The sequence below is a fragment of the Nerophis ophidion genome, linkage group LG13, assembly GCF_033978795.1.
Source record: "Nerophis ophidion isolate RoL-2023_Sa linkage group LG13, RoL_Noph_v1.0, whole genome shotgun sequence".
Taxonomy (NCBI): Eukaryota; Metazoa; Chordata; class Actinopteri; order Syngnathiformes; family Syngnathidae; genus Nerophis; species Nerophis ophidion.
The window spans coordinates 56,859,952-56,885,199 of NC_084623.1; the positions used below are offsets into that span (position 1 = coordinate 56,859,952).

Consider the following 25,248-nt stretch of genomic DNA (forward strand, 5'->3'; position numbering starts at 1 on the left):
TATATGTACGTATATATAAAACGCGTGTAAATGTCGCCACGCTATTTACTCGACACGCGTTCTGGTGAAACGCCAAAACATCCGCGTGACAGAATTCCACCGCGTCCGCGCTCTGATTGGCGGCGGCGGAAGCGCAGCGCGCGGCGAGCGCATCACCGACGCGCCGCTCCCCACCACCACCACCACCACCACCAACGCCCCCCCAACCCCCCTCCGCCGGTTCTCTCTCTTCCATCTCGCCTCCTATCAGCCGCATTCCCCGCGAGGACGGACGGAGCGGAACATCTAAGCGGCGCGCATTAAGGACGCGGACGCGACAAGGTTGTCGCAGCGGAACCGGAGCGCGGGAAGCACGCGCACTATATGCTGGGGATTTATTTTTTTCTTCTTTAAAATTTACTCCTTTTTGTTGACATTTGATGTATTTTATCAACATTTTATCTGGATGGTGACATTTATTTTTTAAATTAAAACAAAAATAGTATCGACTCCACCGTGTTGAAGCTAGCTAGCATGAAATGCTACCTGGGTATTTGGCGTCTCTTTGGAGTATTAATGGTGGAAAACGCCGGGACATTTTGTTTTTCTTGTACGAAAGCGACACCCTGACCTCCTTACGTAAATGCCCGCGTGACGTTAGTCGCCGGTCCAAAGCCCCCTTTTGGCCCTCCTCCCGCCCGAAACACGGTCCGACTCACCTGAGCGCGCGCACGCCTGATAATTGTGTGCACGCGCACCGTCTGATGAGTCCCGGTTCGCCGCCGATGCGACATCGTCACCGTCCTCTTCCCTCGCCGCCATGTCGTCGTCGTCGCGCAAGATCTCCTCGGAGTCCTTCAGCAGCTCGGTGGGCTCCGACTGCGGACTGGAGAGTCCCGGCGGGGACGGCGGGCTGCTGCTGCTGGAGCCGGCCGAGGAGCTCCGCGGATGCCCCTTCTCTTCCTCCTCCTCCGCCGCCGCCTCCTCCGCCCACAGACCGCTGCTCTGGAACGGCCGCAGCCCCGCCGCCGACAGGCTGGCGTGTCCGGCGGGCGACGCCAAGCCCGCGGCCGGCGTGCCCCACAAGAGGGCGACCAGGCGGAGGCGGGTGAACCTGGACTCGCTCGGAGAGAGCTTGAAGCGGCTGACCTCCCCCACGGTAGGCCGCCCTTTTCCTCTTTTCCGCCATACTTGCACACGCCGCACATTTATACATGTTTGCCGAGGAGCTATTAAGAAGCTGTCAAGTCACGTGACCGCGTATGAATCCTTAGATCAGCTGTTCCCGAAGTTCAAACGGTGGCCGAAGTCTGATGTAAATCCACCGCGGACGTGTCCGGCTAAACAAACAACTGCTGTTCTTTCTTTAAAGGGCCCGATTATGCAAAACCCACCTTTTTTAGTTCCGTTTTTGTGTTTGTTTGGGAAATCAAACCTGGAAGGCATGGCGGAGATATTTATCAAACAGTCTTGCCTTCCTTCATACTTGTATTTGGTCTCATTCCTGTGAGAATCCTGCGAGTGACTTCAGCATAAAGGTCTCCAAAGTGCGGTTTTTAAAGTCCCTCTAAAAATACTGTTTTATAAAACAAACATTTATAAAAAGTGCGATGAAAGATGTAATGAAAAAAAGTTGCGATATATAGATAGATAGATAGTACTTTATTGATTCCTTCAAGAGAGTTCGTTCAGGAAAATTAAAATTCCAGTATGGTCAAATCGAGAGCCCGTAAAATAGTTGGTAAAATAGTAGGTAAAATATGGTAAAAAAATTGGTGAAATAATAGGTAAAATCCACCCATCCATCCACTTTCTACCGCTTATTCCCTTCAAGGTTGCAGGGGGGCGCTGGAGCCTATCTCAGCTACAATCGGGCGGAAGGCGGGGTACACCCTGGACAAGTCGCCACCTCATCGCAGGGCCAACACAGATAGACAGACAACATTCACACTCACATTCACTCACTAGGGCCAATTTAGTGTTGCCAATCAACCTATCCCCAGGTGCAAAAATAGTAGATAAAATATGGTAAAATTGTTGGTAAAATAATAGGTAAAATAGTAGGTAAGGAATGGTAAAAAAAAGTCTGTGAAATAATTGGTAGAATAGTACATAAAATATGGTAAAATCATTGGTAAAATATTAGGTCAAATATGTTAAAAAAGATTGGTGAAATAATTGGTAGAATAGTAGATAAAATATGGTAAAATCGTTGGTAAAATAGTTGGAAATATTAGGTAAAATATGTTAAAAAAGATTGGTGAAAGAATTGGTAGAATAGTAGATAAAATATGGTAAAATAGTTGGTAAAATATTAGGTAAAATATGTTAAAAAATGGTGAAATAATTGGTTGAATAGTAGATAAAATATGGTAAAATCGTTGGTAAAATAGTTGGTAAAATATGTTTAAAAAAGTTGGTGAAATAATTGGTAGAATAGTAGATAAAATATGGTAAAATCGTTGGTAAAAGTCACGTGACCGCGTATGAATCCTTAGATCAGCTGTTCCCGAAGTTCAAACGGTGGCCGAAGTCTGATGTAAATCCACCGCGGACGTGTCCGGCTAAACAAACAACTGCTATTCTTTCTTTAAAGGGCCCGATTATGCAAAAAACACTTTTTTTAGTTCCGTTTTTGTGTTTGTTTGGGAAATCAAACCCTGGAAGGCATGGCGGAGATATTTATCAAACAGTCTTGCCTTCCTTCATACGGGTAAGGTTGTATTTTGTCTCATTCCTGTGAGAATCCTGCGAGTGACTTCAGCATAAAGGTCTCCAAAGTGCGGTTTTTAAAGTCCCTCTAAAAATACTGTTTTATAAAACAAACATGTATAAAAAGTGCGATGAAAGATGTAATGAGAAAAAGTTGCGATAGATAGATAGATAGATAGTACTTTATTGATTCCTTCAGGAGAGTTCGTTCAGGAAAATTAAAATTCCAGCAGCAGTGTACACAGTTGAGATCAGTTTAAAAATTAAATAAATAGTGACGCTTAAAACACAAATCTGCTATGTGTTTCCTTTAAAAGTGTCATCGCTCAAAAAATAATAATGAATCAAAATGGTATGAAATATTGAAACATATAAGATTCCAGTTACTTGAATTATAAGTATGGTCAAATCGAGAGCCCGTAAAATATGGTAAAATAGTTGGTAAAATATGGTAAAAAAATTGGTGAAATAATAGGTAAAATGCACCCATCCATCCACTTCCTACCGCTTATTCCCTTCAAGGTTGCAGGGGGCGCTGGAGCCTATCTCAGCTACAATCGGGCGGAGGGCGGGGTACACCCTGGACAAGTCGCCACCTCATCGCAGGGCCAACACAGATAGACAGACAACATTCACACTCACATTCACACACTAGGGCCAATTTAGTGTTGCCAATCAACCTATCCCCAGGTGCAAAAATAGTAGATAAACTATGGTAAAATTGTTGGTAAAATAGGTAAAATGGTTGGTAAAATAGTAGGTAAAATGGTTGGTAAAATAGTAGGTAAAATATGTTAAAAAAAAGTTGGTGGAATAATTGGTAGAATAGTAGATAAAATATGGTAAAATCGTTGGTAAAATATGTTGAAAAAAAGTTGGCGAAATAATTGGTTGAATAGTCGATAAAATATGGTAAAATCGTTGGTAAAAGTAAATAAATAGTGACGCTTAAAACACAAAGCTGCTATGTGTTTTCTTTAAAAGTGTCATCACTCAAAAAATAATAATGAATCAAAATGGTATGAAGTATTGAAACATATAAGATTCCAGTTACTTGAATTATAAGTATGGTCAAATCGAGAGCCCGTAAAATATGGTAAAATACTAGGTAAAATAGTTAATAAAATAGTAGGTAAAATATGGTAAAAAAATTGGTGAAATAATAGGTAAAATCCACCCATCCATCCATTTCCTACCGCTTATTCCCTTCAAGGTTGCAGGGGGCGCTTGAGCCTATATCAGCTACAATCGGGCGGAAGGCGGGGTACACCCTGGACAAGTCGCCACCTCATCGCAGGGCCAACACAGATAGACAGACAACATTCACACTCACATTCACACACTAGGGCCAATTTAGTGTTGCCAATCAACCTATCCCCAGGTGCAAAAATAGTAGATAAACTATGGTAAAATTGTTGGTAAAATAGGTAAAATATGTTGAAAAGAAGTTGGTGGATTAATTGGTAGAATAGTAGATAAAATATGATAAAATCGTTGGTAAAATAGTTGGCAAAATAGATATTTATCAAACAGTCTTGCCTTCCTTCATACGGGTAAGGTTGTATTTGGTCTCATTCCTGTGAGAATCCTGCGAGTGACTTCAGCATGAAGGTATCCAAAGTGCGGCCCCCGCAGCTCGTTTTTAACGTCCCTCTAAAAATACTGTTTCACAAACCCCGTTTCCATATGAGTTGGGAAATAGTGTTAGATGTAAATATAAACAGAATACAATGATTTGTAAATCATTTTCAAGCCATATTCAGTTGAATATGCTACAAAGACAACATATTTGATGTTCAAACTCATAAACATTTTTTTTTTTGCAAATAATCATTAACTTTAGAATTTGATGCCAGCAACACGTGACAAAGAAGTCGGGAAAGGTGGCAATAAATACTGGTAAAGTTGAGGAATGCTCATCAAACACTTATTTGGAACATCCCACAGGTGTGCAGGCTAATTGGGAACAGGTGGGTGCCATGATTGGGTATAAAAACAGCTTCCCAAAAAATGTTTCACAAGAAAGGATGGGGCGAGGTACACCCCTTTGTCCACAACTGCGTGAGCAAATAGTCAAACAGTTTAAGAACAACCTTTCTCAAAGTGCAATTGTAAGAAATTTAGGGATTTCAACATCTACGCTCCGTAATATCATCGAAAGGTTCAGAGAATCTGGAGAAATCACTCCACGTAAGCGGCATGGCCGGAAACCAACATTGAATGACCGTGACCTTCCATCCCTCAGACGGCACTGTATCAAAAACCGACATCGATCTCTAAAGGATATCACCACATGGGCTCAGGAACACTTCAGAAAACCACTGTCACTAAATACAGTTTGTCGCTACATCTGCAAGTGCAAGTTAAAGCTCTACTATGCAAAGCGAAAGCCATTTATCAACAACATCCAGAAACGCCGAGATCAACTAAGATGGACTGATGCAAGGTGGAAAAGTCTTCTGTGGTCTGACGAGTCCACATTTCAAATTGTTTTTGAAAATATTTGACACCGTGTCGTCCGGACCAAAGGGGAAGCGAATCATCCAGACTGGTATCGACGCAAAGTTGAAAAGCCAGCATGTGTGATGGTATGGGGGTGCATTAGTGCCCAAGGCATGGGTAACTTACACATCTGTGAAGGCACCATTAATGCTGAAAGGTACATACAGGTTTTGGAACAACATATTCTGCCATTTAAGCGCCATCTTTTTCATGGACGCCCCTGCTTATTTCAGCAAGACAATTCCAAGCCACATTTAGCAGGTGTTACAACAGCGTGGCTTCGTAAAAAAAAAGAGTGCGTGTACTTTCTTGGCCCGCCTACAGTCCAGACCTGTTTCCCATGGAAAATGTGTGGTCCATTATGAAGCGTAAAATAGGACAGCTGAGACCCCGGACTGTTGAAGGACTGAAGCTCTACATAAAACAAGAATGGGAAAGAATTTCACTTTCAAAGCTTCAACAATTAGTTTCCTCGGTTCTTGCTTGACGTACAGCTTAAGTTGTTCAACAGTCTACAGACTCCGTTGTGGTATTTTAGGCTTCATATTGCACGAGAAATTTTCAATGGGAGGCAGGTCTGGACTACAGGCAGGCCAGTCTAGTACCTGCACTCTTTTACTATTAAACCACGCCATCATCCGAATGGTTCTTTTCGTCTTTGTTCCGGAGGACACGACGTCCACAGTTTCCAAAAACAATTTGAAATGTGGACTCGTCAGACCACAGAACACTTTTCCACTTTGCATCAGTCCATCTCAAATGAGCCCGGGCCCACGAATCCAGCAGCGTTTCTGGGTGTTGTTGATAAATGGATTTGGCATTGCATAGTAGAGTTTTAACTTGCCCTTACAGATGTAGCGACAAACTGTAGTGACTGAGAGTGGTTTTCTGAAGGGTTCCTGAGCCCATGCGGTGATATCCTTTACACACTGATGTCGGGTTTTGATGCAGTACCGCCTGAGGGAACCAATGTCATGGGCAGTCGATGTTCCGTGCAGTGATTTCTCCAGATTCTCTGAATCTTTTGATGATATTACGGAACGTAGATGTTGAAATCCCTAAATTCCTTGCAATAGTTTGTTGAGAAATGATGTTCTTAAACTGTTCGACAATTTGCTCACGCATTTGTTGACTAAGTGGTGACCCTCGCCCCGTCCTTGCTTGTGGAAGCTGCTTTTATACCCAATCATGGCACCCACTTGTTCCAAATTAACCCGTTCAGCCATGGGATGTTCCAAATAAGTGTTTGATGAGCATACCTCAACTTTCTCAGTCTTTTTTGCCACCCGTGCCAGCTTTTGTGAAACATGTTGCAGGCATCAAATTCCAAATGAGCTAATATTTGTAAAAACAATAGCAAAGTTTACCAGTTCGAACGTTAAGTATCTTGTCTTTGCAGTCTATTCAATTGAATATAAGTTGAAAAAAGGTTTTACAAATCACTGTATTCTGTTTTTATTTACCTTTTACACAACGTGACAACTTCTCTAGTTTTGGGTTTGGTAGAAAAATCTTTATTTCAACTTTCTCCCCTAAAATATACTTTGAAGCCATAAAGTCGGTTTTATCCGATATATTCCTAGATGAGCGAAATAACGGGGACGGCGTGGCGCAGTGGGGAGAGTGGCCGTGCGCAACCCGAGGGTCACTGGTTCAATTCCCACCTAGTACCAACCTCGTCACGTCTGTTGTGTCCTGAGCAAGACACTTCACCCTTGCTCCTGATGGGTGCTGGTTGGCGCCTTGCATGGCAGCTCCCTCCATCAGTGTGTGAATGTGTGTGTGAATGTGGAAGTAGTGTCAAAGCGCTTTGAGTACCTTGAAGGTAGAAAAGCGCTATACAAGTACAACCCATTTATTTATTTATTTACTGTGTTGGATCCGCTTTGGGTGCGAGTTTTCCTTGCCCTTATGTGGGCTCTACCGAGGACGTCGTAGTGATTTGTCTTGTGGTTTGTGCAGCCCTTTGAGACACTAGTGATTTAGGGCTATATAAATGAACATTGACTGACATCGACTGATGAGCATTCCTCAACTTTCTCAGTCTTTTTTGCCACCCGTGCCAGCTTTTTTGAAACATGTGTGGCGCAGTGGGAGAGTGGCCGTGCGCAACCCGAGCGTCCCTGGTTCAATTCCCACCTAGTACCAACCTCGTCACGTCCGTTGTGTCCTGAGCAAGACACTTCACCCTTGCTCCTGATGGGTGCTGGTTGGCGCCTTGCATGGCAGCTCCCCCCATCAGTGTGTGAATGTGTGTGTGAATGGGTAAATGTGGAAGTAGTGTCAAAGCGCTTTGAGTACCTTGAAGGTAGAAAAGCGCTATACAAGTACAACCCATTTATTTATTTTATTTATGTTGCAGGCATCAAATTCCAAATGAGCTAATATTCGTAAAAACAATAGCAAAGTTTACCAGTTTGAACGTTAAGTATCTTGTCTTTGCAGTCTATTCAATTGAATATACGTTGAAAAAGGATTTACAAATCATTGCATTCTGTTTTTATTTACCTTTTACACAACGGGACAACTTCACTAGTTTTTGTAGAAAAATCTTTGTTTATTTCAACTTTCTCCCCTAAAATATACTTTGAAGCCATAAAGTCGGTTTTATCCGATATATTCCTAGATGAGCGAAATAACGTACTTCTGCAGCCGTCGTACTGTTTGATGATTTGAGGTTTCGAGCGCTCCAAAGCGACGTACACTGCTAGTTTGAGTCCCGGTCACGCGTGCTCAGTCCTCACGAGGCCGCCGTCACAGTTTGAAGACATGTGGCCAGACAGAAATGAGCACATAATGCTAACGTTCGCCAACTCCGGAAGATGATTTATTACGCTCCCTAGTCTCCGCTTGGCTGCGGCGCTCTGTTTTCTTGCCGCTGTCACTTTTAATGCCTCATAAAACGTGTCTCACCGCCACAGCCGGCAGATTTACGGTTGGTGATAAACAACGTTTTCTTTCTCCGATAAAGCTTTTTGACTCGGGGGCCGCGTTAAGTTTAAAAATGTGGCCTGTGTGTGTTTACAAATTGTATTAATATAATGGATAATTAATTCATACAATTGGATATTATGAGTATGTGACAGTTTGACTGCTTTTGTAATCAATCAGAAATATCAAACAGCTAAATGCGGCAAAAATGAATAAGTGAGTGTTTTACGCTTTTCCCATCATGCACTGTAATGCGTGTAATTTCGATTATTTGTTTACGGTGTTTGGACGTTTTTCATGATATCCAAAATGTTCAGTGTTTTGTGTGACCATGTGTGTTGACTGACATGTTTTATTTTTTTGCACCATGACTAGGGAAGGTTGTCTGATATCAGTAAATACTGTGACAGTATTTCAAAGTACTTTCAAGGCTCATTGATCTGATTTACTATAGCTATACGGTATAGCTCGGTTGGTAGAGCGGCCGTGCCAGCAACTTGAGGGTTGCAGGTTCGATCCCCGCTTCCGCCTTCCTAGTCAATGCCGTTGTGTCCTTGGGCAAGACACCTTACCCACCTGCTCCCAGTGCCACCCACACTGGTTTAATTATAACTTAGATATTGGGTTTCACTATGTAAAGCGCTTTGAGTCACTTGAGGAAAAAAGCACTATATAAATATAATTCACTACTCACATTGTTCACAAGATGGGATTCAGAGACCGCCCGGTATTCAACATTATTTTTGAAAGAACTCATGACGTCTCGTGGGCTAAATTGAAGAGGCTGGCGGTTTGATTGATTGATTGAAACTTTTATTAGTAGATTGCACAGTACAGTACATATTCCGTACAATTGAACACTAAATGGTAACACACTGAATGAGTTTTTCAACATGTTTAAGTCGGGGTCCACGTTAATCAATCCATGGGCCCCCACTCAGCCCGCGGGACACCCTGGTTCTATACGTTCATCTATCGATCCATCCATTTTTCCACCGCTTGTCCCTTTTGGGGTCGCTGGAGCCTATTTCAGCTGCATTTGAGCGGTAGACGGGGTCCACCCGGGACAAGTCGCCACCTCATTGCAGGGCCACATTCATCCAGATAAGTTAAAATACAAAAAAAAAATTTATTTTAGGTAAACGAGGCATCACATTTAATAACCTAGGCAATGTTTACCCAACAACAAAGCAGTATTTGCAAATATTCAGATGTCGATTGATTGGTATTGATTGGGGACAAGAATTTAATTCCCGCAAGTGAAACCTAAAAACCTGGCCAAGTGATGTCCTTAGGGGCCCTATTTCCAGACAGTTTGGCGTATTTCGGTGACGCCGAGGAAGGCCGACCTGCCGTGGATCTCCACCTGGGTCACGAATTCAAAATGAGTCCCTCTCCTTATTTGGGGCGCCATTTTCAGGCTTTTGGGGCCCAATTTTCAGACATTTTGGCGTATTTCGGTGACACCGAGGAGTCCATCAGGCGCTGCCAGGGAATGTGAGGCCTTTTGGGTCCCAATTTTCAGACATTTTGGCATATTTCGGTGACACCGAACAGTCCCATCAGGTGTTGCCAGGGAATGTGAGGCCTTTTGGGGCCCTATTTTCAGACAGTTTGGCGTATTTCGGTGACGCTGAGGAAGCCCGACCTGCTGTGGATCTCCACCTGGGTCGGGAATTCAAAATTAGTCCCTCTCCTTGTCTAGGGCCCTATTTTCGGGCTTTTGGGTCCCTATTTTTAGACAGTTTGGCGTATTTCGGGGACGCCGAGGAAGCCCGACCTGCCGTGGATCTCCACCTGGGTCAGGAATTCAAAATTAGTCCCCCTCCAAGCTGGAAGACAGCAAAAAAGCTATAAATTTGCACAAGTGTCTAGGTGCCTGTCCCTTTAAGAAGCCCGACCTGCGGTGGATCTCCACCTGGGTCAGGAATTCAAAATTAGTCCCTCTCCTTGTTTGGGGTGCCATTTTCAGGCTTTTGGGGCCCAATTTTCAGACAGTTTGGCGTATTTCGGTGACGCAGAGGAAGCCCGACTTGCCGTTGATCTCCACCTTGGTCAGGAATTCAAAATTAGTCCCTCTCCTTGTTTGGGGCCGTATTTTTAGTTTTTTGGGGCCCTATTTTCAGACACTTTGGCGTATATCGATGACGTCGAGGTGTCCATGAGGTGTTGCCAGGTAAAGTGAGGCTTTTTGTGCCCCTATTTTCAGACAGTTTGGCCCGACCTGCCGTGGATCTCCACCTGGGTCAGGAATTCAAAATTAGTCCCTCTCCTAGCTGGAAGTCACCAAAAAAGCTGTAAATTTGCCCAAGTGTCTAGGTGCCTGTCACTTTAAGAAGCCTGACCTGCCGTGGATCTCCACCTGGGTCAGGAATTAAAAATGAGTCCCTCTCCTTGTTTGGGGCCCCATTTTCAAGCTTTTGGGGCCCTATTTTCAGACATTTTGGCGTATTTCGGTGACACCGAGGATTCCATCAGGCGTTGCCAGGGAATGTGAGGCCTTTTAGGGCCCTATTTTCAGACAGTTTGGCGTATTTCGGTGACGCTGAGGAAGCCCGACCTGCCGTGGATCTCCACCTGGGTCGGGAATTCAAAATTAGTCTCTCTCCTTGTCTAGGGCCCTATTTTCGGGCTTTTGGGTCCCTATTTTTAGACGGTTTGGAGTATTTCGGTGACGCAGAGTAAGCCCGACCTGCCGTGGATCTCCACCTGGGTCAGGAATTCAAAATTAGTCCCCCTCCTAGCTGGAAGTCAGCAAAAAAAGCTGTCTAGGTGCCTGTCCCTTTAAGAAGCCCGACCTGCTGTGGACAGTTTGGCGTATATCGGTGACACAGAGGAAGCCCGACCGGCCGTGGATCTCCACCTGGGTCGGGAATTCAAAATTAGTCCCTCTCCTAGCTGGAAGTCAGCAAAAAAAGCTGTCAATTTGCCTAAGTTTCTAAGTGCCTGTCCCTTTAAGAAGCCCGACTTGCCGTTGATCTCCACCTGGGTCAGGAATTCAAAATTAGTCCCCCTCCTAGCTGGAATCAGCAAAAAAAGCTGTCAATTTGCCCAAGTGTCTAGGTGCCTGTCCCTTTAAGAAGCCCGACATGCCGTGGATCTCCACCTGGGTCAGGAATTAAAAAATAGTCCCTCTCCTTGTTCGGGGCCCCATTTTCAGGCTTTTAGGGCCCTATTTTCAGACAGTTTGGCGTATTTCGGTGACGCTGAGGAAGCCCGACCTGCCGTGGATCTCCACCTGGGTCGGGAATTCAAAATTAGTCTCTCTCCTTGTCTAGGGCCCTATTTTCGGGCTTTTGGGTCCCTATTTTTAGACGGTTTGGAGTATTTCGGTGACGCAGAGTAAGCCCGACCTGCCGTGGATCTCCACCTGGGTCAGGAATTCAAAATTAGTCCCCCTCCTAGCTGGAAGTCAGCAAAAAAAGCTGTCTAGGTGCCTGTCCCTTTAAGAAGCCCGACCTGCTGTGGATCTCCACCTGGGTCAGGTATTCAAAATTAGTCCCTCTCCTAGCTGGAAGTCAGCAAAAAAAGCTGTAAACTTGCCCAAGTGTCTAGGTGCCTGTCCCTTTAAGAAGCCTGACCTGCCTTGGATCTCCACCTGCGCCAGGAATTCAAAATGAGTCCCTCTCCTTGTTTGGGGCGCCATTTTCAGGCTTTTGGGGCCCAATTTTCAGACATTTTGGCGTATTTCGGTGACACTGAGGAGTCCATCAGCTGTTGCCAGGGAATGTGAGGCCTTTTAGGGCCCTATTTTCAGACAGTTTGGCGTATTTCGGTGACGCTGTGGAAGCCCGACCTGCTGTGGATCTCCACCTGGCTCGGGAATTCAAAATTAGTCCCTTTCCTTGTTTAGGGCCCTATTTTCGGGCTTTTGGGTCCCTATTTTTAGACAGTTTGGCGTATTTCGGGGACGCCGAGGAAGCCCGACCTGCCGTGGATCTCCACCTGGGTCAGGAATTCAAAATTAGTCCCCCTCCTAGCTGGAAGTCAGCAAAAAAAGCTGTCTTGGTGCCTGTCCCTTTAAGAAGCCCGACCTGCCGTGGATCTCCACCTGGGTCGGGAATTCAAAATTAGTCTCTCTCCTTGTCTAGGGCCCTATTTTCGGGCTTTTGGGTCCCTATTTTTAGACGGTTTGGAGTATTTCGGTGACGCAGAGTAAGCCCGACCTGCCGTGGATCTCCACCTGGGTCAGGAATTCAAAATTAGTCCCCCTCCTAGCTGGAAGTCAGCAAAAAAAGCTGTCTAGGTGCCTGTCCCTTTAAGAAGCCCGACCTGCTGTGGACAGTTTGGCGTATATCGGTGACACAGAGGAAGCCCGACCGGCCGTGGATCTCCACCTGGGTCGGGAATTCAAAATTAGTCCCTCTCCTAGCTGGAAGTCAGCAAAAAAAGCTGTCAATTTGCCTAAGTTTCTAAGTGCCTGTCCCTTTAAGAAGCCCGACTTGCCGTTGATCTCCACCTGGGTCAGGAATTCAAAATTAGTCCCCCTCCTAGCTGGAATCAGCAAAAAAAGCTGTCAATTTGCCCAAGTGTCTAGGTGCCTGTCCCTTTAAGAAGCCCGACATGCCGTGGATCTCCACCTGGGTCAGGAATTAAAAAATAGTCCCTCTCCTTGTTCGGGGCCCCATTTTCAGGCTTTTAGGGCCCTATTTTCAGACAGTTTGGCGTATTTCGGTGACGCTGAGGAAGCCCGACCTGCCGTGGATCTCCACCTGGGTCGGGAATTCAAAATTAGTCTCTCTCCTTGTCTAGGGCCCTATTTTCGGGCTTTTGGGTCCCTATTTTTAGACGGTTTGGAGTATTTCGGTGACGCAGAGTAAGCCCGACCTGCCGTGGATCTCCACCTGGGTCAGGAATTCAAAATTAGTCCCCCTCCTAGCTGGAAGTCAGCAAAAAAAGCTGTCTAGGTGCCTGTCCCTTTAAGAAGCCCGACCTGCTGTGGATCTCCACCTGGGTCAGGTATTCAAAATTAGTCCCTCTCCTAGCTGGAAGTCAGCAAAAAAAGCTGTAAACTTGCCCAAGTGTCTAGGTGCCTGTCCCTTTAAGAAGCCTGACCTGCCTTGGATCTCCACCTGCGCCAGGAATTCAAAATGAGTCCCTCTCCTTGTTTGGGGCGCCATTTTCAGGCTTTTGGGGCCCAATTTTCAGACATTTTGGCGTATTTCGGTGACACTGAGGAGTCCATCAGCTGTTGCCAGGGAATGTGAGGCCTTTTAGGGCCCTATTTTCAGACAGTTTGGCGTATTTCGGTGACGCTGTGGAAGCCCGACCTGCTGTGGATCTCCACCTGGCTCGGGAATTCAAAATTAGTCCCTTTCCTTGTTTAGGGCCCTATTTTCGGGCTTTTGGGTCCCTATTTTTAGACAGTTTGGCGTATTTCGGGGACGCCGAGGAAGCCCGACCTGCCGTGGATCTCCACCTGGGTCAGGAATTCAAAATTAGTCCCCCTCCTAGCTGGAAGTCAGCAAAAAAAGCTGTCTTGGTGCCTGTCCCTTTAAGAAGCTCGACCTGCCGTGGATCTCCACCTGGGTCAGGAATTCAAAATTAGTCCCTTTCCTTGTTTGGGGCCCCATTTTCAGGCTTTTGGGTCCCAATTTTCAGACATTTTGGCATATTTCGGTGACATCGAACAGTCCCATCAGGTGTTGCCAGGGAATGTGAGGCCTTTTGGGGCCCTATTTTCAGACAGTTTGGGGTATTTCGGTGACGCCGAGGAACCCCGACCTGCCATGGATCACCACCTGGATCAGGTATTCAAAATTAGTCCCCCTCCAAGCTGGAAGACAGCAAAAAAGCTGTAAATTTGCCTAAGTGTCTAGGTGCCTGTCCCTTTAAGAAGCCCGACCTGCCGTGGATTTCCACCTTTGCCAGGAATTCAAAATTAGTTCCTCTCCTTGTTTGGGGCCCCATTTTCAAGCTTTTGGGGCCCAATTTTCAGACACTTTGGCGTATATCGGTGACATCGAGGTGTCCATCAGGTGTTGCCAGGGAAAGTGAGGCTTTTTGGGTCCCTATTTCCAGACAGTTTGGCGTATTTCGGTGACGCCGAGGAAGCTCGACCTGCCGTGGATCTCCACATGGGTCGGGAATTCAAAATTAGTCCCTCTCCTAGCTGGAAGTCAGCAAAAAAAGCTGTCTATTTGCCTAAGTGTCTAGGTGCCTGTCACTTTAAGAAGCCCGAGTTGCCGTTGATCTCCACCTGGGTCAGGAATTCAAAATGAGTCCCTCTCCTTATTTGGGGCGCCATTTTCAGGCTTTTGGGGCCCAATTTTCAGACATTTTGGCGTATTTCGGTGACACTGAGGAGTCCATCAGCTGTTGCCAGGGAATGTGAGGCCTTTCGGGGCCCTATTTTCAGACAGTTTGGCGTATTTCGGTGACGCCGAGGAAGCCCGACATGCTGTGGATCTCCACCTGGGTCAGGAATTCAAAATTAGTTCCTTTCCTTGTTTAGGGCCCTATTTTCGGGCTTTTGGGGCCCTATTTTTAGACAGTTTGGCGTATTTCGGTGACGCCGAGGAAGCCCGACATGCTGTGGATCTCCACCTGGGTCAGGAATTCAAAATTAGTTCCTTTCCTTGTTTAGGGCCCTATTTTCGGGCTTTTGGGGCCCTATTTTTAGACAGTTTGGCGTATTTCGGGGACGCCGAGGAAGCCCGACCTGCCGTGGATCTCCACCTAGGTCAGGAATTCAAAATTAGTCCCCCTCCTAGCTGGAAGTCACCAAAAAAAGCTGCCTAGGTGCCTGTCCCTTTAAGAAGCCCGACCTGCCGTGGATCTCCACTTGATTGATTGATACTTTGATTGATACTTTTATTAGTAGATTGCACAGTACAGTACATATTGCGTACAATTGACCACTAAATGGTAACACCCCAATAAGTTTTTCAACTTGTTTAAGTCGGGGTCCACGTTAATCAATTCATGGGGCCCTATTTTCGGGCTTTTGGGGCCCTATTTTTAGACAGTTTGGTGTATTTTGGGGACGCCGAGGAAGCCCAACCTGCCGTGGATCCCCACGTGGGTCAGGAATTCAAAATTAGTCCCTCTCCTAGCTGGAAGTCAGCAAAAAAAGCTGTAAATTTGCCTAAGTGTCTAGGTGCCTGTCCCTTTAAGAAGCCCGACCTGCCATGGATCTCCACCTGGGTCAGGAATTCAAAATGAGTCCCTCTCCTTGTTTGGGGCGCCATTTTCAGGCTTTTGGGGCCCAATTTTCAGACATTTTGGCGCATTTCGGTGACACCGAGGAGTCCATCAGGTTTTGCCAGGGAATGTGAGGCCTTTTGGGGCCCTATTTTCAGACAGTTTGGCGTATTTCGGTGACGCCGAGGAAGCCCGACCTGCCGTGGATCTCCACCTGGGTCGGGAATTCAAAATGAGTCCCTCTCCTCTTTTGGGGCGCCATTTTCAGGCTTTTGGGGCCCAATTTTCAGACATTTTGGCGTATTTCGGTGACACCGAGGAGTCCATCAAGTGTTGCCAGGGAATGTGAGACCTTTTTTGGGCCCTATTTTCAGACAGTTTGGCGTATTTCGGTGACGCAGAGGAAGCCCGACCTGCCGTGGATCTCCACCTGGGTCGGGAATTCAAAATTAGTTCCTCTCCTGGTTTAGGGCCCTATTTTCGGGCTTTTGGGTCCCTATTTTCAGACAGTTTGGCGTATTTCGGTGACGCCGAGGAAGCCCGACCTGCCGTGGATCTCCACCTAGGTCAGGAATTCAAAATTAGTCCCCCTCCTAGCTGGAAGTCACCAAAAAAAGCTGTCTAGGTGCCTGTCCCTTTAAGAAGCCCGACCTGCGGTGGATCTCCACCTGGGTCAGGAATTCAAAATGAGTCCCTCTCCTCTTTTGGGGCGCCATTTTCAGGCTTTTGGGGCCCAATTTTCAGACATTTTGGCGTATTTCGGTGACACCGAGGAGTCCATCAAGTGTTGCCAGGGAATGTGAGACCTTTTTTGGGCCCTATTTTCAGACAGTTTGGCGTATTTCGGTGACGCAGAGGAAGCCCGACCTGCCGTGGATCTCCACCTGGGTCGGGAATTCAAAATTAGTCCCTCTCCTACCTGGAAGTCAGCAAAAATAGCTGTCAATTTGCCCAAGTGTCTTGGTGCCTGTCCCTTTAAGAAGCCTGACTTGTCGTGGATCCCAACCTGGGTCAGGAATTAAAAATGAGTCCCTCTCCTTGTTTGGGGCCCCATTTTCAGGCTTTTGGGGCCCTATTTTCAGGGTCATGAATTAAAAATGAGTCCCTCTCCTTGTTTGGGGCCCCATTTTCAGCCTTTTGCGGCCCTATTTTCAGACAGTTTGGCGTATTTGTGCGAGGCAGAGGAGTCCAGCACTTCTTACCGGGCGGATGTAGCCCAGCTGTGGACTAAGGTTTCAAAACAATACTGCCCCGGAATGACTTGCAGCGGTAGAGAATGCCTAAAAAGCCCAGTAGATTGCACAGTACAGTACATATTTCCTACAATTGACCACTAAATGCTAACACCTGAATACGTTTTTCAACTGGTTTAGGTCGGGGTCCACGTTAATCAATCCATGGTCTGGTACTATGTGTTTATAGGCGTACGCTAGACCTTCATTTGTTGTTGTTAATTGGTCCCAGGCCTAACCGTGGTCAGTTAATTGCCGTCAGGTCGGAATTATTACCTCCACCAGGCGGCAGTTAAGTTTGTTGTGGAGTCAAAACACTACCAGGAAGATTTGGTATCGGAAAAACAAACTGACGTTGCATAAAAAGTTGTATAGGTACAATATTTTTGCTGGATATTTGTTTCCATCGTGTCTGGATTTCGATGCTAATAATCATGTTTGTACACTTTTACGATATTAGTGTGTTTTCACAGGTTTTTATTTTTAGCTTTGTTTTTTTTTACTGTTTTTAATTAATGGCAGTGCTTTGACATGGGGGCCTGTTACATTACATCACAGCAGTTCTAAAAGACTTGGGCTCGCAGGTAAAAAACGCTGTTAATCAAGTTTAAAAAAGTAATAAAGTATAATTTATGAAGTTGTTTCTGTTACATTTATTTTTAAAAGACCTACGGGTGGTGATGTCGGCAGATTTATTTCCTGATTTTATTCTGCGGCGTTTCGCCTGCATGTCCAGGTCTAGTAAAACTGCTTCCGGGTAAACTTGTCGTTTAAAACCATAAAAAAATTAACTAAACGGAAAAAACGAAGTCACAAAACCATAAAAAAGAGAAGCATTGTGGGAAAAAGAAGTTGACGATAAAAACTTGTGAAACGCACAAAAGCAATTAAAGTGTGCAAAAATTTGAATAATCGGCTTTAAAAACATGTAATGTTACAAAAAATATTATCCACCAACACATTTTATTTGTTTAATGTTTTGATGTTATTGTTGTCAAAACAACTTTTTCTATAATGTAAAAATGTTTTTCTATACTTAATCTTTTAGGCAGAGTTTTGCTCCAGAAATTATGCACAGATAAGGATGAAAAGTCAGGAAATATGATAAATTACAAGTGATGGCGTTTTGGGGAGGATCTGTAAATATATGAGTGAATGTTTGGTGTATGAATATGAGTGAATATTTGGTGTATAAATATGAATGAATGTTTGGTGTATAAATATGAGTGAATGTTTGGTGTATGAATATGAGTGAATGTTTGGTGTATGAATATGAGTGAATGTTTGGTGTATGAATATGAGTGAATGTTTGGTGTATGAATATGAATGAACGTTTGGTGTATAAATATGAGTGAATATTTGGTGTATGAATATGAGTGAGTGTTTGGTGTATGAATATGAGTGAGTGTTTGGTGTATGAATATGAGTGAATGTTTGGTGTATGAATATGAGTGAATGTTTGGTGTATGAATATGAGTGAATGTTTGGTGTATAAATATGAATGAATGTTTGGTGTATGAATATGAATGAATGTTTGGTGTATAAATATGAATGAATGTTTGGTGTATGAATATGAATGAATGTTTGGTGTATGAATATGAGTGAATGTTTGGTGTATAAATATGAATGAATGTTTGGTGTATGAATGTAAGTGAATGTTTGGTGCATGAATGTAAGTGAATGTTTGGTGTATGAATATGAGTGAATGTTTGGTGTATGAATATGAGTGAATGTTTGGTGTATGAATATGAGTGAATGTTTGGTGTATGAATATGAATGAATGTTTGGTGTATGAATATGAATGAATGTTAGGTGTATGAATATGAGTGAATGTTTGGTGTATGAATATGAGTGAATGTTTGGTGTATGAATATGAGTGAATGTTTGGTGTATGAATATGAGTGAATGTTTGGTGTATGAATATGAGTGAATGTTAGGTGTATGAATATGAGTGAATGTTAGGTGTATGAATATGAGTGAATGTTAGGTGTATGAATATGAGTGAATGTTAGGTGTATGAATATGAGTGAATGTTAGGTGTATGAATATGAATGAACGTTAGGTGTATGAATATGAGTGAATGTTTGGTGTATGAATATGAATGAATGTTTGGTGTATAAATATGAGTGAATGTTTGGTGTATGAATATGAGTGAATATTTGGTGTATAAATATGAATGAATGTTTGGTGTATGAATATGAGTGAATGTTTGGTGTATGAATATGAGTGAATGTTTGGTGTATGAATATGAGTGAATGTTTGGTGTATGAATATGAGTGAATGTTTGGTGTATGAATATGAGTGAATGTTTGGTGTATGAATATGAGTGAATGTTTGGTGTATGAATATGAGTGAATGTTTGGTGTATGAATATGAATGAATGTTTGGTGTATGAATATGAGTGAATGTTTGGTGTATGAATATGAATGAATGTTTGGTGTATGAATATGAGTGAATGTTTTGTGTATGAATATGAGTGAATGTTAGGTGTATGAATATGAGTGAATGTTTGATGTATGAATATGTATGAATGTTTGGTGTATGAATATGAATGAACGTTAGGTGTATGAATATGAGTGAATGTTTGGTGTATGAATATGAATGAATGTTTGGTGTATGAATATCAATGAATGTTTGGTGTATGAATATGAGTGAATGTTTGGTGTATGAATATGAGTGAATGTTTGGTGTATGAATATGAGTGAATGTTTGATGTATGAATATGAGTGAATGTTTGGTGTATGAATATGAGTGAATGTTTGGTGTATGAATATGAGTGAATGTTTGGTGTATGAATATGAGTGAATGTTTGGTGTATAAATATGAATGAATGTTTGGTGTATGAATGTAAGTGAATGTTTGGTGCATGAATGTAAGTGAATGTTTGGTGTATGAATATGAGTGAATGTTTGGTGTATGAATATGAGTGAATGTTTGGTGTATGAATATGAGTGAATGTTTGGTGTATGAATATGAGTGAATGTTTGGTGTATGAATATGAATGAATGTTTGGTGTATGAATATGAATGAATGTTAGGTGTATGAATATGAGTGAATGTTTGGTGTATGAATATGAGTGAATGTTTGGTGTATGAATATGAGTGAATGTTTGGTGTATGAATATGAGTGAATGTTTGGTGTATGAATATGAGTGAATGTTAGGTGTATGAATATGAGTGAATGTTAGGTGTATGAATATGAGTGAATGTTAGGTGTATGAATATGAGTGAATGTTAGGTGTATGAATATGAGTGAATGTTAGGTGTATGAATATGAATGAACGTTAGGTGTATGAATATGAGTGAATGTTTGGTGTATGAATATGAATGAATGTTTGGTGTATAAATATGAGTGAATGTTTGGTGTATGAATATGAGTGAATGTTTGGTGTATAAATATGAATGAATGTTTGGTGTATGAATATGAGTGAATGTTTGGTGTATGAATATGAGTGAATGTTTGGTGTATGAATATGAGTGAATGTTTGGTGTATGAATATGAGTGAATGTTTGGTGTATGAATATGAGTGAATGTTTGGTGTATGAATATGAATGAATGTTTGGTGTATGAATATGAGTGAATGTTTGGTGTATGAATATGAATGAATGTTTGGTGTATGAATATGAGTGAATGTTTTGTGTATGAATATGAGTGAATGTTAGGTGTATGAATATGAGTGAATGTTTGATGTATGAATATGTATGAATGTTTGGTGTATGAATATGAATGAACGTTAGGTGTATGAATATGAGTGAATGTTTGGTGTATGAATATGAGTGAACGTTTGGTGTATGAATATGAGTGAATGTTTGGTGTATGAATATGAATGAATGTTTGGTGTATGAATATCAATGAATGTTTGGTGTATGAATATGAGTGAATGTTTGGTGTATGAATATGAGTGAATGTTTGGTGTATGAATATGAGTGAATGTTTGATGTATGAATATGAGTGAATGTTTGGTGTATGAATATGAATGAACGTTAGGTGTATGAATATGAGTGAATGTTTGGTGTATGAATATGAGTGAACGTTTGGTGTATGAATATGAGTGAATGTTTGGTGTATGAATATGAATGAATGTTTGGTGTATGAATATCAATGAATGTTTGGTGTATGAATATGAGTGAATGTTTGGTGTATGAATATGAATGAATGTTTGGTGTATGAATATCAATGAATGTTTGGTGTATGAATATGAGTGAACGTTTGGTGTATGAATATGAGTGAATGTTTGGTGTATGAATATGAGTGAATGTTTGGTGTATGAATATGAGTGAATGTTTGGTGTATGAATATGAATGAATGTTTGGTGTATGAATATGAGTGAATGTTTGGTGTATAAATATGAGTGAATGTTTGGTGTATGAATATGAGTGAATGTTTGGTGTATGAATATGAGTGAATGTTTGGTGTATGAATATGAGTGAATGTTTGGTGTATGAATATGAATGAACGTTTGGTGTATAAATATGAGTGAATATTTGGTGTATGAATATGAGTGAGTGTTTGGTGTATGAATATGAGTGAGTGTTTGGTGTATGAATATGAGTGAATGTTTGGTGTATGAATATGAGTGAATGTTTGGTGTATGAATATGAGTGAATGTTTGGTGTATAAATATGAATGAATGTTTGGTGTATGAATATGAATGAATGTTTGGTGTATAAATATGAATGAATGTTTGGTGTATGAATATGAATGAATGTTTGGTGTATGAATATGAGTGAATGTTTGGTGTATAAATATGAATGAATGTTTGGTGTATGAATGTAAGTGAATGTTTGGTGCATGAATGTAAGTGAATGTTTGGTGTATGAATATGAGTGAATGTTTGGTGTATGAATATGAGTGAATGTTTGGTGTATGAATATGAGTGAATGTTTGGTGTATGAATATGAATGAATGTTTGGTGTATGAATATGAATGAATGTTAGGTGTATGAATATGAGTGAATGTTTGGTGTATGAATATGAGTGAATGTTTGGTGTATGAATATGAGTGAATGTTTGGTGTATGAATATGAGTGAATGTTTGGTGTATGAATATGAGTGAATGTTAGGTGTATGAATATGAGTGAATGTTAGGTGTATGAATATGAGTGAATGTTAGGTGTATGAATATGAATGAACGTTAGGTGTATGAATATGAGTGAATGTTTGGTGTATGAATATGAATGAATGTTTGGTGTATAAATATGAGTGAATGTTTGGTGTATGAATATGAGTGAATATTTGGTGTATAAATATGAATGAATGTTTGGTGTATGAATATGAGTGAATGTTTGGTGTATGAATATGAGTGAATGTTTGGTGTATGAATATGAGTGAATGTTTGGTGTATGAATATGAGTGAATGTTTGGTGTATGAATATGAGTGAATGTTTGGTGTATGAATATGAGTGAATGTTTGGTGTATGAATATGAGTGAATGTTTGGTGTATGAATATGAATGAATGTTTGGTGTATGAATATGAGTGAATGTTTGGTGTATGAATATGAATGAATGTTTGGTGTATGAATATGAGTGAATGTTTTGTGTATGAATATGAGTGAATGTTAGGTGTATGAATATGAGTGAATGTTTGATGTATGAATATGTATGAATGTTTGGTGTATGAATATGAATGAACGTTAGGTGTATGAATATGAGTGAATGTTTGGTGTATGAATATGAATGAATGTTTGGTGTATGAATATCAATGAATGTTTGGTGTATGAATATGAGTGAATGTTTGGTGTATGAATATGAGTGAATGTTTGGTGTATGAATATGAGTGAATGTTTGATGTATGAATATGAGTGAATGTTTGGTGTATGAATATGAGTGAATGTTTGGTGTATGAATATGAGTGAATGTTTGGTGTATGAATATGAGTGAATGTTTGGTGTATAAATATGAATGAATGTTTGGTGTATGAATGTAAGTGAATGTTTGGTGCATGAATGTAAGTGAATGTTTGGTGTATGAATATGAGTGAATGTTTGGTGTATGAATATGAGTGAATGTTTGGTGTATGAATATGAGTGAATGTTTGGTGTATGAATATGAGTGAATGTTTGGTGTATGAATATGAATGAATGTTTGGTGTATGAATATGAATGAATGTTAGGTGTATGAATATGAGTGAATGTTTGGTGTATGAATATGAGTGAATGTTTGGTGTATGAATATGAGTGAATGTTTGGTGTATGAATATGAGTGAATGTTTGGTGTATGAATATGAGTGAATGTTAGGTGTATGAATATGAGTGAATGTTAGGTGTATGAATATGAGTGAATGTTAGGTGTATGAATATGAGTGAATGTTAGGTGTATGAATATGAGTGAATGTTAGGTGTATGAATATGAATGAACGTTAGGTGTATGAATATGAGTGAATGTTTGGTGTATGAATATGAATGAATGTTTGGTGTATAAATATGAGTGAATGTTTGGTGTATGAATATGAGTGAATGTTTGGTGTATAAATATGAATGAATGTTTGGTGTATGAATATGAGTGAATGTTTGGTGTATGAATATGAGTGAATGTTTGGTGTATGAATATGAGTGAATGTTTGGTGTATGAATATGAGTGAATGTTTGGTGTATGAATATGAGTGAATGTTTGGTGTATGAATATGAGTGAATGTTTGGTGTATGAATATGAATGAATGTTTGGTGTATGAATATGAGTGAATGTTTGGTGTATGAATATGAATGAATGTTTGGTGTATGAATATGAGTGAATGTTTTGTGTATGAATATGAGTGAATGTTAGGTGTATGAATATGAGTGAATGTTTGATGTATGAATATGTATGAATGTTTGGTGTATGAATATGAATGAACGTTAGGTGTATGAATATGAGTGAATGTTTGGTGTATGAATATGAGTGAACGTTTGGTGTATGAATATGAGTGAATGTTTGGTGTATGAATATGAATGAATGTTTGGTGTATGAATATCAATGAATGTTTGGTGTATGAATATGAGTGAATGTTTGGTGTATGAATATGAGTGAATGTTTGGTGTATGAATATGAGTGAATGTTTGATGTATGAATATGAGTGAATGTTTGGTGTATGAATATGAATGAACGTTAGGTGTATGAATATGAGTGAATGTTTGGTGTATGAATATGAGTGAACGTTTGGTGTATGAATATGAGTGAATGTTTGGTGTATGAATATGAATGAATGTTTGGTGTATGAATATCAATGAATGTTTGGTGTATGAATATGAGTGAATGTTTGGTGTATGAATATGAATGAATGTTTGGTGTATGAATATCAATGAATGTTTGGTGTATGAATATGAGTGAACGTTTGGTGTATGAATATGAGTGAATGTTTGGTGTATGAATATGAGTGAATGTTTGGTGTATGAATATGAGTGAATGTTTGGTGTATGAATATGAATGAATGTTTGGTGTATGAATATGAGTGAATGTTTGGTGTATGAATATGAGTGAATGTTTGGTGTATGAATATGAGTGAATGTTTGATGTATGAATATGTATGAATGTTTGGTGTATGAATATGAATGAACGTTAGGTGTATGAATATGAGTGAATGTTTGGTGTATGAATATGAGTGAACGTTTGGTGTATGAATATGAGTGAATGTTTGGTGTATGAATATGAATGAATGTTTGGTGTATGAATATCAATGAATGTTTGGTGTATGAATATGAGTGAATGTTTGGTGTATGAATATGAGTGAATGTTTGGTGTATGAATATGAGTGAATGTTTGATGTATGAATATGAGTGAATGTTTGGTGTATGAATATGAATGAACGTTAGGTGTATGAATATGAGTGAATGTTTGGTGTATGAATATGAGTGAACGTTTGGTGTATGAATATGAGTGAATGTTTGGTGTATGAATATGAATGAATGTTTGGTGTATGAATATCAATGAATGTTTGGTGTATGAATATGAGTGAATGTTTGGTGTATGAATATGAGTGAATGTTTGGTGTATGAATATGAGTGAATGTTTGGTGTATGAATATGAGTGAATGTTTGGTGTATGAATATGAGTGAATGTTTGGTGTATGAATATGAGTGAATGTTTGGTTTATGAATATGAATGAACATTTGGTGTATGAATATGAGTGAATGTTTGGTTTATGAATATGAATGAACATTTGGTGTATGAATATGAATGAACGTTTGGTGTATAAATATGAGTGGATATTTGGTGTATGAATATGAGTGAATGTTTGGTGTATGAATATGAGTGAATGTTTGGTGTATGAATATGAGTGAATGTTTGGTGTATGAATATGAGTGAATGTTTGGTGTATGAATATGAGTGAATGTTTGGTGTATGAACATGAGTGAATGTTTGGTGTATGAATATGAATGAATGTTTGGTGTATGAATATGAGTGAATGTTTGGTGTATGAATATGAGTGAATGTTTGGTGTATGAATATGAGTGAATGTTTGGTGTATGAATATGAGTGAATGTTTGGTGTATGAATATGAGTGAATGTTTGGTGTATGAATATGAATGAATGTTTGGTGTATGAATATGAGTGAATGTTTGGTGTATGAATATGAATGAATGTTTGGTGTATGAATATGAGTGAATGTTTGGTGTATGAATATGAGTGAATGTTTGGTGTATGAATATGAGTGAATGTTTGGTGTATGAATATGAGTGAATGTTTGGTGTATGAATATGAATGAATGTTTGGTGTATGAATATGAATGAATGTTTGGTGTATGAATATGAGTGAATGTTTGGTGTATGAATAT

The 25,248-nt window shown here is 41.0% G+C and overlaps 1 protein-coding gene across 1 annotated transcript in view; it reads left to right on the forward strand.

Moving 5' to 3' along the window:
* Positions 1-225: 225 nt before the first annotated feature.
* The window catches only part of gucy1a2 (guanylate cyclase 1, soluble, alpha 2), a 104,858-nt gene continuing 79,835 nt past the window's right edge, over positions 226-25,248 (forward strand). Inside the window, exon 1 of the mRNA XM_061919258.1 lies at positions 226-1,138. Within this exon, the coding sequence (XP_061775242.1) occupies positions 800-1,138 (339 nt within the window). The 5' untranslated portion in view covers positions 226-799. The remainder of the gene's footprint in view (positions 1,139-25,248) is intronic.